The sequence below is a fragment of the Salminus brasiliensis genome, chromosome 7, assembly GCF_030463535.1.
Source record: "Salminus brasiliensis chromosome 7, fSalBra1.hap2, whole genome shotgun sequence".
NCBI lineage: Eukaryota > Metazoa > Chordata > Actinopteri > Characiformes > Bryconidae > Salminus > Salminus brasiliensis.
This window is the reverse complement of record NC_132884.1, coordinates 22,570,151-22,586,233: the sequence shown is the minus strand read 5'-3', so window position 1 is coordinate 22,586,233 and position 16,083 is coordinate 22,570,151. Positions and strand designations below refer to the sequence as shown.

Here is a 16,083-nt window from a genome sequence, read left to right as displayed (position 1 = left end):
TTTAAGTTTTACAAATACACTTTGTAACAAAACATATAGTGTAATGTTATTAAAAAAAATAATTTTAAAGTGTGGCTGCCTTTTTGAGCTGATGACACAAATCAATCACTGTAGAAAACAAAATGAAGCCAAAACTTTGTCAGCCATGTTGTCAGATTTGCAACCAGAGACTGCACAACAGAGACCAGAAGCAAAGACAGGCACCCCTACTCAGGGAGACCTGCACAATGCGGGTTCTCTAGATGGTCTCTTTCAACCAAGGCTGTCAGCCACTTCATTTCTTCTCTTCATTTCATTTCTGGAGGAAAATAGAAACAATATGCTGATATTAGCACAGAGAAAACTATTGGAATTAGACACTGGAGATGGAAAATGGGCTGCTTCGTCAAATATGAAATACTGCAATCAACAAGCAGAGGCGCTAGACCTGCGGTGGCTTCACTTTTGGCAGCTCTGTCCATGTTTTCTACAGTTACTGACACAGATAAGCAAAATTGCTGCAAATTGCTGTGTAGGAAAAGAGGTGCCTACCTAATATAGCTTGAGATGTAGTATGTGAGTAGAAAATAGGGGAAGGGAATGGGCAGGGCCCTATGTGTAACCCTAGTTGTTAGGTGTAGGACCTTGTCGTCTTCTTGTATTATGTTTCTTGTCTGGACGGAGATTAACCCTGAATTTCCTAGGTACCAGAAGACTTTCTCAAACTTTGACAGCTTATCAAGAATATTTCTTTTGGGCTCTAAAGTTTTTGTCAGGTGAAAATGTATTGTTTAATATTAAACTTTAAAAGTAGACTATGTTAAGAAGATAAGGCCAATGTTACAATATAACAGCTTTGATTTTAGTCATATTTATTTAATATGAAGCTAATAGTTTTATGCCAGAATTCCTTTTTTTATGAAATCAAGAAGGTTGTGCTACTGCCTTTCAAAGAGACCACTACAAACAGACTTAAAGAGTTTAATGGCCTGATCTGTTTAGTAGAAATAAATGTTGAAGGCATCCTTTGACTTATGTGGTCTTTCAGCATCATGCAAACACAGCTAAATCTGTTCTACTAGAGTGTTTTTTTATATTAAAAGATCTACTGAGGAAATGACAGAAAGAGCAATCTACATAAAGGACACAGATTTAGCACTGGAGACGGATACTTTTCTCCAACTGTACAACCCCACATAAACAATCTCTGATGGAGAGGCAATTACAGTTGAGGAAGCACCAGCACTGCACGCATGCAGCGAGCACACAAAGTGCTTTCCCCGCTTTAGTCCAGCACGGCTGAATGAGCACCATGAGAGCTGGATGATGATTGATGTGTTTTCTCAATTCTGCGCCACCAGTCTCCCTGAAGGACAAGTGCACTCTCTGATATACACACACACGTGTAAGATCAGGGATTAGGGAAACGCAGGGGGGCTCTATCAGGTCAGGAATTGAATTTCATCTTAATTACCCACGTATTACACGCATGCACAGAAACGGCAAGGCTATCCCTACCGAGCTGTTTCATTTTCCCTCTGTCAGAGTGAAAAAGAGAATAATCTGATAGGATTGTCGCAGCTTTGCCTCAAAGGTATGCTGACAAGAGTACCTTGAACTGAAGGCTGAATCCACAACAGTAGATACCATGGTATTAAAACCTTCATGTTTTTCCTCTAATAAAAAAGTCAGATCAAGAGGCGCCTTTAGGCTAGAGACACGGTAGCCGTCCAGGGCCAGGGGGGTGAGAATGGGAGTCGTAGTTCTGTAAATAGAGCAGAGCCAGCCTGGGAATCATCACTGACAAATCAAAGCCAAGCCTGTCATTGCACTAAGGGTCCAGCTTGACTCCTCACTGAATGTGGGCGGACAGGATGGCAGATGCATTTACCTACATCTCAGTGGAATATTTCACTTCGTTTTTCAGCTGGTGAACGAGCAACAAGAGAGCCGTCCCTTGCTAAGCCCCTCCATCGACGACTTCCTATGCGAGACCAAGTGTGATGGAGCTGTCCGTCCAGTTACCTCCAACACAGCAGGTAATAGTGCTGGCATCCTTCCCCTAAATGTCTGACACTCATCCCCTCCCTATGAATATGTGGTTACCAACCACAAACAAGGTGTTCACTCTAGATGAAACAGGAGTATAACTCACCCCATAACTTAACTTAACATAACCCTTAATCCTCTTGATCCCTTATGATTCAGTACATACTGTTTATTCATTATTATCAATTATGTAGTAACTGCTATGAATTAAATTCATTTGCGGGCAAAGAACTGAAGTTTATGGTTTAATTATCATAGCTTGTGCTTTAGTTTGTGTTGGACACTGGCTTTTAACCCATCTGTGCACACACAGAGATATGGTGTGCACACATGACCGAAGCGGTGGGTAGCCATGACTGCACCACCTGGGGAGCAGAGAGGGTCAAGGGCTTTGCTCAAGGGCCCAACAGTGGTAGCTTGGGGAACCCTGGTATCAAACCCACAACCCTGTCACCAATAAGCCAGTGCTCTACCAACTGACCCACCACTGCCCTTCCATAATTTATGGAATGTAAATTAAGTGTAACACCAATTTTCTTGCAAAAAACTTTAAATGGCACAAAGGCAAACAGTAAACTTCCAGGGCTTTTGATGAAAAAAGAGATGCCTTTTAGGTAACAAGCCGTTGGTTAACAACTTACAGCTGGTCTGTAGCAATGATTAATCTTAATCAAATTAATCTTTGACAACTGATGCAAAAAATTTACAATATTCAAGTCCTTGGTTTGAGCTGTGTTTGAACAGACTGTGTTACTGTACTCTCTACCACAGTATTTAGACACCATTACATGTCTGGATTGCTTTCATAATGTCTTAGAAAAAAGACACTTAACAAGAGAAGACACATAGACCATTATAACTATAGTGTAGGTCTTTTCTTTAAAGTAATGACAAATTACAGTGTGAGTACAGTTTCCTGCACCATCAAAACTGAAGAAGAAAAAAACTGTACAGGAAGAGCTCTGACAGACTCAAATCAACAGAAGACAAGTTTCTGAGAGTCAACAGCTTGTGTGATGGGCAGCTCACAAGAAAACACCTTGTAGCACAGCTTAATGCTTGACCAGGTCTCAGTTTCAACCATGACAAAAGACTTGGAGCTGAAGGTTTGACAGGTCGATTGGCAGTAAGAAAGCCATTGCAAAATTGGCAAAATGCAACACTGGCAGTGGACTACTGAACAAATATAAGATAGGTTCCCACATAATTTCTCTCAGGCAGATGTTTTCGCACTTTGCACTAATTAGCAATGTATAATTTAAGCAGTCAAATATATGGCTAATGTAACAGATGCTGCAGTACTAGACATCTGAGAGCTCTTTAAGACAGACTCATTATTTCAAGCACAATAAGAGACTGGAGAACTAAAGCTGGCTTTATTGTGCATGCATTCTGGCTTCCCCCTCACACAGAACACTCCAAACCCACCCTGGGAGAGTGTTTCTGTTAGTCTTTAATTGTGTACGCCGTTTGGAGAGTGCTTAAATATCAGGATTCTAATTACCTAAAGATTACATTCGGAAGATCCTTCATTCTGTTTGTAATAAAACAGCCGTCTGTTAATTACTAGGAGATATCTCTGAACTGAAGGATTAGTGGGGCTCACAAATGATTGGGTGGCATTCAGTGCAAATAAAAGGTGTTATAGTGTCACTAAGCTTCCTCTAAAGAAAAGAAGACACTTTTAGCTTGTTATACAAATAATGAAATAAGGAGTTGGCTATTGATCTGTGTGCTGTAAGAATTGTTGAGCTGCTTTCCACTCTTTACATACATTTTTTCCAGCACAAATTGGCTGTAAGTGATGACTCCCACATTAAAAGTTGCTTCAGTGCTAGGTCTGGCCATTCTCTTGGGCTAGCTTTCCTTACTGTGGCATCAGAAGCCCCCTGGCTATATCACTACTGGGGCTAAACTTTAGAAACCCTCTTAAAGGAAAATAACCAAAATAAAAAATTACCTGTCTACCCTGTTAAAAAATAGGTTGGGCAGCTCAAGCTGGTTACGCCGGTTAACCAGCGTCAACTGTTCAGTACAGTGTTTTTCAGGGCATCATTAACCTGACCAGGCTAAACAGCCAGTCAGCCCAAGCTTGATCATGCTGATTGACCAGCATGACCAGCCGGACCAAGCCGGTTGACCAAGCATGAACAAAGTCAAACGCAAAATTTTCTATGCTGTTACTAAGCCAGTTATCATCAAAAACAAATGGATATATTGACTAAATAATTTAAAAATCACACACATTCTATATCGGCTTGGTTAACAATGGCAAAAATGTTCCTGAAGTTACTTTTTTAGTATTGCAGACAGAGTTATAATAAATTCTTATTAAAAAGGATAGCAGAGGGAGGGTGATGGGAATGCTTCTCTGTAGCACTTCAATGGGACCCATTACTAACTATACAGGCTTTACTTGAGAATATATTAATATTATATGTTTTCATATGTCCATATGTTTCTCTGCATACTTTGTTAGACTGTCTGTTTAAGCATGTCAGGACCGGTTGGATGTTTGGGGTAAGTTTTTCTTACTCCCAAATTGACACAGAAAAGTATGAACATTGCTGTTTTTGTCTTTGTGATGGTGATAACTGTGTGTCAGCAGGATAACAAGGATGTGGGCCCCCATATAAAGGATTTAATCACGGATGGTTGTGCCCTTGAATTATAAGAACAGAAATGCAGAAGGAAGTCTGTCATAAATAATAAAACAGCGATCTATGTTAACCGTGTTACAAATGAAGGTGGGATATACATTTTGACAAGTTGATGGGGATTTGGAATAGCCAAGGAATGTGAAGGTTTGTGAAGTTGACAGTATGTTTGGATCAAATCAGTCTTAATAGTGATCGGCCGTTACATGCCTTTTGAACCCCTGTTGTTTTGCTGCAGGAAAACAAGTAAAAATCAAAAATAATGTATTCTTTAGCCTCCTGGGTGCCACTTCCACCTGCTGTTTTCTGATGACAGTGGCCACTTGTTGGTGAGAGCCCAGAGCAACAACACAAAGCACAGAACAACTTGTGAATTCCTGCTCCTTTCTGTCCACGGGTCCGCTGTGCCAAATTCAAAATACCTTTTTGTTTTACAGTTCTCAAATGAATATTTATACTAGTGAGGTCAAAGTGACACACTGTTAATGTCACATTTTTTGTAGCATTGTTCATGCAGGTTTAATGCAAGGTTGTTCCTTGTACTAACCATAGATCCAGACTACAACTGCTGCTTATGTAATGTATACTGCTGTTATACAACCTGTGGGAGTGTTCAGGTTCATGTGAACCCTGGGTTAAAACCAAGACATTTATGTATGTATATGGTATTAAATTATGGAAAATAATACATACATTCTGAATATGAACTGCACAAATTAATGTTAATAAAACACTATTCAATATTTTGAATTATTTGACAGCCCTCATTGATACATGGTTTCTGTGTATGTATTCTAACTGCCAAACATAGCCTTTTCCTTTTGTAATTCACAAAATGAATCCACAGTGTCTTGATTCCAATCACTCTATAGTTATAGCAAGTCATGGAATCTTGCAGTTACATGATAAATTACATTTAGAGAACAGGTTTGAATCTGCACCTTTTCTAAGGTCTCTTTCTAAGGACAACAACAACCTTTTGCCAAACTCAATTTAGAATTAAATCTAAAAATCTATTAATATAAAACTTAGATTTCTCTGCATGTTTCACTGAGCTATCAAGTAGAAGTTAATGTGGAAAAGCAAGAGATGTTCTGAAGTTTTAACATAAGCCCCCAACCACCCACCTTCCTTGCCGCCCAATTCTCAGTGTAGCAGCAGGTTTGTCACATCACATCAGAGTATCACTAATCCGAGAAGGAGAAGATGAGTGCACTCTTTCTCTATTTGACATTTGGGGTCAGAATGGGACCCATACTGAGCAAATGAGGTCATCCTACACTTCTGGAACCACTTTACCATATTCATATCTCCCCACATCTACAGTACTGTCCTCTTCGCTGGACCTGCTGGACCTGAGTGAGCCTGGGGAGAGGAGGAACAGTAAAGACAGAAAGAGCCCTGTGTCCGGCAGGAGCACGCCACACAGGAAGAAACCGGATGAAACAGAGCTGATCCAGGTGGACATTGAACAGAGCACTCCCCGCTCTCGCACACCTGTGAAAGACTGTCTGGATTCAGGTACATGGCCCTTCTAGAATATGAAAAGCACTTTCCTTCACCTTTCTTAACTTTGAAATGATGAACAGTCCTGTTCTGTCTTATAACTTTATCTTACTGATTGTTCACAGTAACTATCCCTTCTCCACTGGAAAAATGGGAGGAGCTCAATCTCCATCCAGAGAGAACTGGTAGCAGGAAATGGAAGCTGGAGAGAAGACGGTCCTCAAAAATTTCCGGAGAGTTTGTGTGGTAAGCCTTTTCTCTTCCACATGATCAGAAAATGTTCCCATTAGGATCTTTAATATCATACCTTTAATTACCATACCATTTAATACCATCCTTTAATACCATAGCATTCATAACAACATAAATGAACGCATTACTAATTTGTCCTTTCTGATATGCTCATAGGTCCATCGATGGCAAAATACAAACTGAAACTACCACTAAGAACTCATTAGAAGTAAACTATAAGGTGGAAACAGAGACGTCCCCTGCCACTCAAGTAAGCTCATTTACATCCCACATGTTCTCAGTATTGTCGTTGCTTATGCAACATCATTTAGAATCACTACAGTCCTGCTCTACTCATATTAAAGATTTTCACATTAATGCACAGAGGTGGGTAAAATGGGCCAAAACCATAATCTAATAATAAACTAATGTTTTATTAAACATTGACTTAAACACAAATCTTAACTCACTTCTGCATTACATTAGTAAATGAGCAGCAGCTGAAATTGCTTAAACACTCAATTTGTTTACTGGTTGTTCTGACTGGTAGGTTAGAACCCCTCTACACAGTGTCCCCAGAGCACCGAGCCATTACTGGGATTTAACTTCTGCTATCATCTCACACCTGATGAGCAGACATTTAGACTGCTGTGCCACTTCAGAGCTGTGAAATTACACTACATCAACAGTTCTGAGTAAAATCATCTTTCCATTCTTTCTTGGACACAGTGGGTACAGCAGGCCTCACAGATCTAGAGAGGTGTAACTGTCGAACTGCCTGCTTGGAAGGAGACAGGAGATTATAAATTCAAACATCATCGACACTACAGGCCTCCATGTTCAGAACAGGATGGCCTAGTCCAAAACTACAAATGAGAATAAACTGAGGGGGAGAGAAAACAGACTAAAAATCTTACAATATACACCATATGTCCAAATGTTTGTGGACATCCCTTCTAATGAGTGCATTCAGCTACTTTAAGTTGCACACATTGCTGACACCGATGTGCAAATGCACACACTCTAGTCTATGTAAAGAATAGGATTACACTAAACGTAGGACTATTGGCATTGTGCCTAATTCCTGGCATGGGCTAGAGGGGTATAAAGCCTCCCAGCATTGAGCTGTGGAGCAGTGGAGCTGTGTTCTCTGGAATGATGGTGCTCCATTCAATACTTTTGGGTTGAGTTGGGAAATATGAGATAAGGTGTGTTAATCATCCAACATCTTGACCTTGGTGCTGAATGCAGTCAAATCCTCACAGCTGAGTAACAGTAGAGACAGTTACTCCTATGAATTGATTCAGAAAGAAACAATGAATTAGCAGGCGCCCCAATACTTTTGCCCATATAATATTTTAGCTGCAGCTCATTTACTGATGTTTTTGAGTTGACCCCTATTAAAATGTACAATTGGCCAAACTGAGATGCAGAACTGAAAAATGTGAGAATGTCTGACTAAACATGATGACTAAATATGAGTTAACTCAAACAATGTTCTGTAATCAGGTTACTTTATCATTTCAGGTTGGACTTATTTGAAGTTACATTGCCTTATGCTGTGTGTGTAGCAAATTCAACTGGAAAACACAATAACTTGCACTGCCCATCTCTTTTTAGTAAATGCTGCATTTTAGTCTAATGTTATAAATTGCATGCCAAACTGCTTAACAATCTGAGCTCCATTTGAGCTTTAAGTGTCGCATCGTACTGTCAACGCCTGTACCTCCATATATGCTGTAAATGTCTTTGCTAACCCTTAGAATTCTTTCATTTCAGCTCAACAAGCAGTATATTAGTGGAAGACATGTAAGCCTCTCTATGCTTTTTTGAATGACATGCTGAATGGTCTATGCATTTGCACCATGCAAACAGCATCACCACTGAATCCATTCTTTTTATTAAAAATGAGCCACACCAAAGTGGTTACTAATAAAAAAATTAGAAGCTGAAACTGTGCTTTTTACCAGCATGTCTCAGTTTCTGAGGAATCCTGGGATTTTACTTTTATTTAACTTGTGGTGCTACAGGGTACAAATGTTACGCGCTTCTGTCCTCAGTGGAGCATGCAGGTCTGCTGGGCTTCTCTTTCTGTTGCTACAGTATCTTCTGTTATTAGATTGATAGCTTATAAATTATTCAGCAGTCCTTCACTGTGCTTATTACAGTATAAGGTATCAACTACTGCAGGTAAAGTACACGCCACACGTTCACTATTATGTTGAAGAGCAGATATGAGATTGAGATAGTAATGAAAATAAAGAATATGAGGCAGATTATTTGTATTTTTCTCAGCAATGAAAGATCATCATCAGAGAAGACAACCAAAGCGTTTGGTCATCTTGCCAGAAAGTTATTACTCTCGTTATGCTATGTAAATGTAATGACACAATTGCATGGTTATTTACATTGATTAGTGCATGAGAAATTACATGTACATGGACAAAAATTTTTTTTTTTTCTCACGCAAAACAAAACTCAATAATTCAAATTGTTGCATTAATTGAAGGTTAAGATTCTGCATTTTGAACATAATTTGTTAGGGCTTCAGTCATGGCCAAAAGTTGAAAACTCAAATATGTAAAATAAATAAATGAATAAAACAACAAAATGAAACACACACACTTCTACAATTATGCTAACAATTACTAATTATGCTAGCAGCTCCCCTATTGCATTCTAGCAGTTTGTAGTTAGTAGTTTCTAACTAAGTTTCTATCTAAGCTAATATAAATGCACTGTGATGTATCTGGGACTTCCAAACTTAAACAGCTGCTTATAGGTCTATATTGCAATGTTTTAAAAACATGAATCATTCTGTTGACTGAAAAATAACTAACAAATTATAGATATATATTTTCTAATTCATTTCTATAAGTTACTGGGCCTTCTCTGAAGGATTCCCTACTGATAAGAAATAATTCTCATGAAATTACATCTACATTATACTCTTTCTGAGGATTATTAGAATCTACATAGAATGGTATGGTGGTCTAAATAATTTGATATGCAGTCATTGCAACTGAAGCTAAATAAAACATAAGATTTGCTGTACATGTCGATCTATTGAAAAGATAGATGAACAAACATATACAACAGAACAGAAACATAACTTTGAATTGGACCTGTAGACCCTGGAGGGCCTGTCGTGAGTAGCCAGCCGTTTGCACAGCTGTTGCCAACATCAATTAAAATTGTGCTCAACTGAGCTCTAAACATTGAGTGACCATAGAAATGGAAAGTGCAATGTTAAAGGTAATTGTTGCACTGACTCAGTGTTTGATGGAGCACATTAGTCATCAGGACACAGGCTAGGGTTACAGCGTACTGAAGCAAGACTGATTGTCTGTTCTGAGGCCTCCATTATAACTTCCTGTGTGAAATCCATTTAATGCTGTAACCCTGGTGATAGATGAATATCCAATGAGCCAGGTGCCAGGCACCCCCTCCTGTGCTCCTTATTCACTGTATCAGTGAGACTTACTTATAAAGATTTCTGAATTCTGGTAGGTAGAAGTTTGCTTTTGAAAGGCTGTAATTTATTTCAGGGAAGTATAACCTAATATAGTACGCAAACTTACAAATAAAAATGTAAACATTGTTTACAGGTCCTACTGCTTTTAAAAAAGTCATGCAACTTAAGTGGGGCCAGTAACTGTAAAAACGTAACTGTTGTAACTGTCAATGAAAAGCTTGGTAAACTGAAGCAAAAGAGTAAATGCAGTAAAGTTAGATGTATTTTAAATCAGACTGAAACTGAACTGAAAAAAATTAAAGTAGAAAATATAGATATATAAAATATATAGGAAATATGTTTGTTCAATATAGTAAATGTTTTTTTTGTATGGAACATTTACCTTATAGTACAATTTTGTAACTATTTTGAATGTATATGGTGGGATATTGATTTTTCTCACTACTTTTGTTAGTTGTATCACTGCATTTCAACAGGGAGATCGAGGGAAGAAAGAATATAACCCTTTTGATTCTGTAACAAATCTAGCCTGAAATCACAGAACTGCTTTTAGTGCATCATAAAATAAAGTGCAGCAAAGCAGATCATGTGGTCACAGTAGTAGCTATCTGTATCTTCGACCTATTCATCAAAGCACTGTTGCTGATATGTTGGTTATAGGTGTTATATACGTTAAATATTATTTTTTGTTGGCTACTGTTTAGATGGCCCTGTTAAATAAAGTGCATCATGTTTGTTTGTTTTTTTAAGAAAATACTGAATTTATGGCCGGTACAGATGAAAATGTGATATGAATAAAGGAATAAATAAATATAATATAAATTGTACCCTGCTACTACTGAACAATCCATGGAACTTATCCCATATGTGGGGTTGATTGTAACATACCACAGTTTATTCAATACAATTCTATGTTGTTTGAACCAAGTGTCCCAACCTAAATACATCAAATGATAGCTGATACTCAAGATTTCATTATCTTTATTGGTCTCAAAATAGAAAAACATTGTAGATTATTGTAGTCTACAAGGAGTTCTTCAAAGGGTTGTTTTTTGGTAAAGGCAATACTTCTGTATACAATCCTAAAATTAATAAAAATAAAGATGCTACAGAGGGTTATTGGAAAATTGCCATAAAATTGATACAAATACAATACAATAGCTTTTTTTTTGTTTGTTTTTTTTGTAAAAAAAAAAAAAAAAAAGTTAATGTTTAAAGTAGTTGATGTTAAGGTTTTCACTAATTCAAAGGTTCTTCACACCTTTCTTTCACAAATGGTTCCTTATGGAAACTAAAATGATTCTTCTATGGCATAGTGCAAAAAATCCTTTGTGGCACTGTCACTTTTAAAAGAGTCATGACAATGTTTTCATGCTTAAATGGTTCTTAAACTGGTTAAATAATTCTTTGCACTAGTGGAAAATCTTTTATAGGTGTTTTTATATAGCACCAAAAGGGTTCCTCTGTTGTTTTTCAGCACTACATAGAACTCATTTTGCTAGAGTGTTCAACAGGGAGTCTGAGGTCTTTTATTTCACCTCAGGGTAAAAGTAGGCACAGATAAAGATTCGGCAGTTAACCAGAGGGTTGTCACTGAAGCGTTGTTCACAGTTTATGAAATGAGTTGCTTTGCTGCATATATAGCATGCCTACCCTGGTACCCTTGTACCCTTCCAAAACCGTCTTGGCTTTATTTTTTGCAGATGTAAATGAATGTTCTGACCAAATGTCTGCAGCCATGCAATATTCAGATACGCACATAGACAGGAATGTGCAAAGGAGCGTTTGCTGACGATGGCATGTCGGTCCAGGGCCGTCATGAAACAGGGTGAATGGCTAAGATGGGGGGGGGAGACTAGGGTAGGTGTGTGAGCACAGTGGAGAGCTTTAGAGAGGAATGTGTAGGCGTGAGCTGCTGATGGTAGCACATCCCTTTGCTGCTGGCATCAGAGGTTTGCAAGGGCAGGATTTTTCCCCTGTCAGGGGGGCTGAAGAGATGGTTGTGCCGCCCGATCTCTCACTCGTGCTGCATGCGTGTGTGTGTTTGTGTCTATGTGTGTCTGACAGGGCCGACTGAGCAAAGACCAACGGTGGGGCAGCGCACTCCTGTCCAGAAACCAGTCCCTGGAGGAGGAGTTTGAGCGGGCTAAAGCAGCCGTGGAAGTAAGCGATGATTTCGAATACACAACACGACTGTGAAGAATCTCAATAGCTATGCCTGACGCTCTGCCCTGTTCACTCTTTAGTGTTCCTGTTTTCTATTTTGGGAGTCATTTGGAAGTGGTGTCGGAAAATGTAGTGGAGAAAATCCAGTGCACTCCTACTGTGGCGGTGTTGTTTAGTTTGAAGATTTATGCAGCATTTCTTTGAAGAGGATAGTCAGTCAACTCACACTACACTATAATGGCTGCTCTATGGAAGAAACGTACTTGTAAACTCATACTGCACCACTGACACATCACACCACTGATACACAGCCATACTCTGTCCGTCTGCAGATAAGCCATTTGACTACAAGTCAGATTGTTTATGTGGTATGGTAACCAACTACTTTAGCTAAATTAAAAAATCATGTAGTCAAAACCCCTCAGCACTTTTATGTCTGAGATGGGTTGTGAATACAGCCCCTGGACTTAAGAACTTAGGAACACAGCCCCAGTGTGGTCAGATTCTGGTGGAGGAAGTGGTTCAGCTTGCTATCATAAAAATGCAGCATTAACTTAAACAGTGACCGACTGTTGCAAGTTATAAAAAGCCATAATTCATACATGTTGACCTCTTAAACAGAAAAAAACAGTGTCACAGAGTGTATACTGTAGTGAATACTGTAAATAACATAACACAGCAGTCTGGACTTCCAAGTATTTCAAGCTTTTTTGTTGGTTTCCTGTTAATTAGCGGTTTGTTACTTAATTATTTTCTTATGATATGTTTTTCCCATGCAATTTCATGTTTACCAGTTCAGACTGGAAGTGAGCTGGTGGTAACATTCAGCTTAATGTTCTCTATAAAGGAAAACATTTTAGAATGTTACTAAATATTGGCTACTGATTTATTTGTGGGAGCTCAATATTGGCCTGCTGATAGTAGTGAAGTGGCCCAATTTCAAGCACAGCTAATCTCTGGCTTCCTGGTTCCACTTCACATTACACAATATTTGTTGAATAGCTCTTGAGGTAGTCACTTCATCTATTTCCAGTACCAGGACTACTATTTCCAATGATATTGTAGTATGGTGATATGTAGGCATAGCTTATCTAACAACACCTATCTCCCTGTGGCAGACTAAGACTCAGTTGCCCAGACAGACACACCACACTACATCAGTAACTGTCCTTGGTCAAGACTATTAAAGTTACATTTGCCTAGATCTTAAAAATATGATTTTTATCATATAAAAATTTAATCGATGCCATAGAAGACCCACTTTAGGTTCCATAAAGAACCTAGTTTGTTATAGAGATGTGTGAGTAGAGTGACGGTTCTTTAGACTTTTAAAGGCTTCTTCACACTCACACTTTATTATTACAAACATGGTTGTTTATGGAACCATAAGAGGTTCTTCTATGGCATAACTTAAAGAACCATTTGAAGCTCCTTTATTTGAATGGGTGCAGCTGTGTTATCACTCTGAATAAGAGCATTAGCCAAATGTCATAAATGTAAGAGTAAATAATAATTTGTCCCGCAGTGCTTCAGCCTTACACTGTTTTTTTCACATGTAGAATATGATGAAAACTGGGCCCACTCTTGTCTAATTTAAGTGTTTTCTTCACGGACTTGTCAACCCCCATAAAAAACGGTTTTCCACTGCACAAAGGTGAGGTAAATAGGTCAGTAATTTCTGCTGCAGACTTGCGGGATCAGATGGCAGCAGGTATAGTAGTTACAGTAATCAGATAAGGGCTCATTCGCCTGGAGACCACGCTGCTAAACACTAGCTGTTCAGCTCCAGTAATCATCATAACCGTGCGCCGTGTCAGAAACAATAATGACAGATATCTTGCATAGCTGTTAGGGGAAAACATGGTGGTATAATTTCCTAGTGTTATGAACTAGAAAATCCATCTTTAGAGATGACTGCAAATGATCACTCAACAACCTGCAGTGCATACAGAGCCACCTATGTCTCTATTGATTTTTAGCATGATGTAGAACATGAACAGGCCGGAGTTTGCATTGGATATGAAATCGAAACCAAAGCTGACCTAAGCTGTTGTTTATCACCACACCAGACACACTTGATGCTCTCGTCTTGCGTAGATCTTTTCTGCTCCGGGTGTTGTAAGAGAGCCATTGGCTATTGTATTACATGTGTTGCAGTCTCAGAGTGCTGGAGGGCTACAAACATGGGTGATATGTGAAAGCAAATGAATAATAGAGGAGACAAAGGAAGGAGATGCAAAAGTGAGAGGAGTGCTGAGGAAAGGAACATTCCAGCCAGTATTCTCAGATTATCTCGGGAATCTCTCCAAAGTGCCTGCTGACGTCATGTCTCTGTGGTGCCCTCCAGGCAGGATTTGCTGAAGCTGAGTGGGTGGGGCGCTGCCTCTGAGGATGGGCAGGCTTTCCGATAAGTAATACTACCCAGGGGCACAAGGGAGCAAGAGGAGGATTGATTGATTACTCCCGTCTGCATTTTAAAACTCATACCTTTGGATACTTCTCTGACCTCCCCCAGGCATTCTGGGCAGCTTCCTATCTGCATACATTTGTCCTAATTAAGGATCCGGTGCTGAGCGCGGTTGTCTAGAAGGCTACTTTCATGGCATGCGGGCTAGTTTCCCATCCATTACATTTGCCTAATTGTGGGCTGTCTGGAACTAAGGAATAGCTCAGACAGTAAAACAGAGTAGCGGTAAAGCTCCAGGCTGTCCAGTTACAGCTTGACAAGGAGAAGGTTCTGGTTAATGCCAGTGCAAAAAGCAGCTATTTCTGCTTTTTAAGTGACTACTAAATGCTCCTGACACATTTTTTAAATGTAAAGAACAAACTGGAAACATATGAATAGGAATGGAATCTGAGTATGCTGTACTTTACAAAATAGCAGGCTTTTATTGTTAACTTGTTTAAACTAATCATTAATAGGACTTTAGCATTCTTAATTCCATTCTGAATGTGTGCGTACACCTGCCCACTTGCTCTTTTTTTGCAAATGAAAACACAGTGGCACACAAAATGTCCCTGATCCATTTTACTATGCCCATACATTTTAGTAACATTGCAGATGATGGACACATACTTAGTACACCGTGGGGCAAAGTTAAATAAGCAAAAAAATGCATTTTTTGAATATTCTATGTTAGTAAGTGCTATGTAAGCATGTGACTTTGTTTTGGACAGAAATGCTCAGATGTCCATTAAAAACACTGTTATTTTGCTTTAAGGCTGGTTTACAAGACATTTTGTCTTGACGGATAGTGTTGCTGTCTGTTCAGTGTCCTTTCAGCGTGGTGTGCTGTCAGCTAGCTAAAGACATTGTGTGGGATTTTAGTCCAGCACAAATACCTGCTTGCTTCCCCAAGATTAGCTTTAATCCAAGGCACTTTTCTTTGAGTTTCCCCTCTGATGTGTGGTTGGATCTAGTCTTAGTTAGTCCGGTTTGTTTTTCGAAAGAGAGAGGATGTTGGAGAGAAGCCTGCTTGCTTCCCAGGCTTTAGCTTCCTCACTTGCCAGGTTTGAGTTACTATTCCATGTATGCTGGCATATAAAAAGCAGTGATCATGAGGCATAGTTTGCATAGCAACCCAATTGCCTTTAATAAGCATACAGTGAAGTACATGCTTGTCTCACATGGTCATTGTGTTTTACCTTCTCGCAGCTTTAGGTCTATACAGGCTTTTGTTAGTGTGCTGAAATTGTTATGAAGAGTGGAGGAGCTTGTGACATGCTCTCCTCATGGTTAATTTGAGTGGACCCTGCAAAATAGACCACCGAGGGAGAGCGTTGACCCCACCAGGCCCTTCTGGGATGTCCAAAAGCCAATGTGCAAATTAAGGCATGCTGCTCTCATTAGGATCAGGTAGTAGCGCCAGGAGACGAGAAGCAGGTTAACACTGAGGTGGGCTGTTCTGCTCAACTGTGCTATTAGCAATGCACAGACTAATCCAAGACTCACCATTTGGTTCCACTTAAACAAAACTGAAAAAACTGTCTTTTAATGTGTTCAGGTGTTCTGAGAATACT

General features: G+C 39.3%; 2 protein-coding genes across 4 annotated transcripts in view; both read left to right on the top strand.

Annotated features, from left to right (window-relative positions):
* tmem131 (transmembrane protein 131) overlaps positions 1-16,083 on the top strand; it is a 389,736-nt gene that overhangs the window by 250,729 nt on the left and 122,924 nt on the right. The gene's annotated exons all lie outside the window — the stretch shown is intronic.
* pex5la (peroxisomal biogenesis factor 5-like a) overlaps positions 1-16,083 on the top strand; it is a 90,753-nt gene that overhangs the window by 55,682 nt on the left and 18,988 nt on the right. For 2 of the 3 annotated variants that reach the window (XM_072684156.1, XM_072684154.1), the window contains 6 exons: positions 1,907-2,018; positions 6,012-6,206; positions 6,317-6,437; positions 6,600-6,693; positions 8,202-8,231; positions 11,965-12,060. In XM_072684156.1, coding sequence (XP_072540257.1) covers positions 1,907-2,018; positions 6,012-6,206; positions 6,317-6,437; positions 6,600-6,693; positions 8,202-8,231; positions 11,965-12,060 — 648 coding nt within the window. The remainder of the gene's footprint in view (positions 1-1,906; positions 2,019-6,011; positions 6,207-6,316; positions 6,438-6,599; positions 6,694-8,201; positions 8,232-11,964; positions 12,061-16,083) is intronic. The other variant, XM_072684155.1, reaches the window with a different exon arrangement.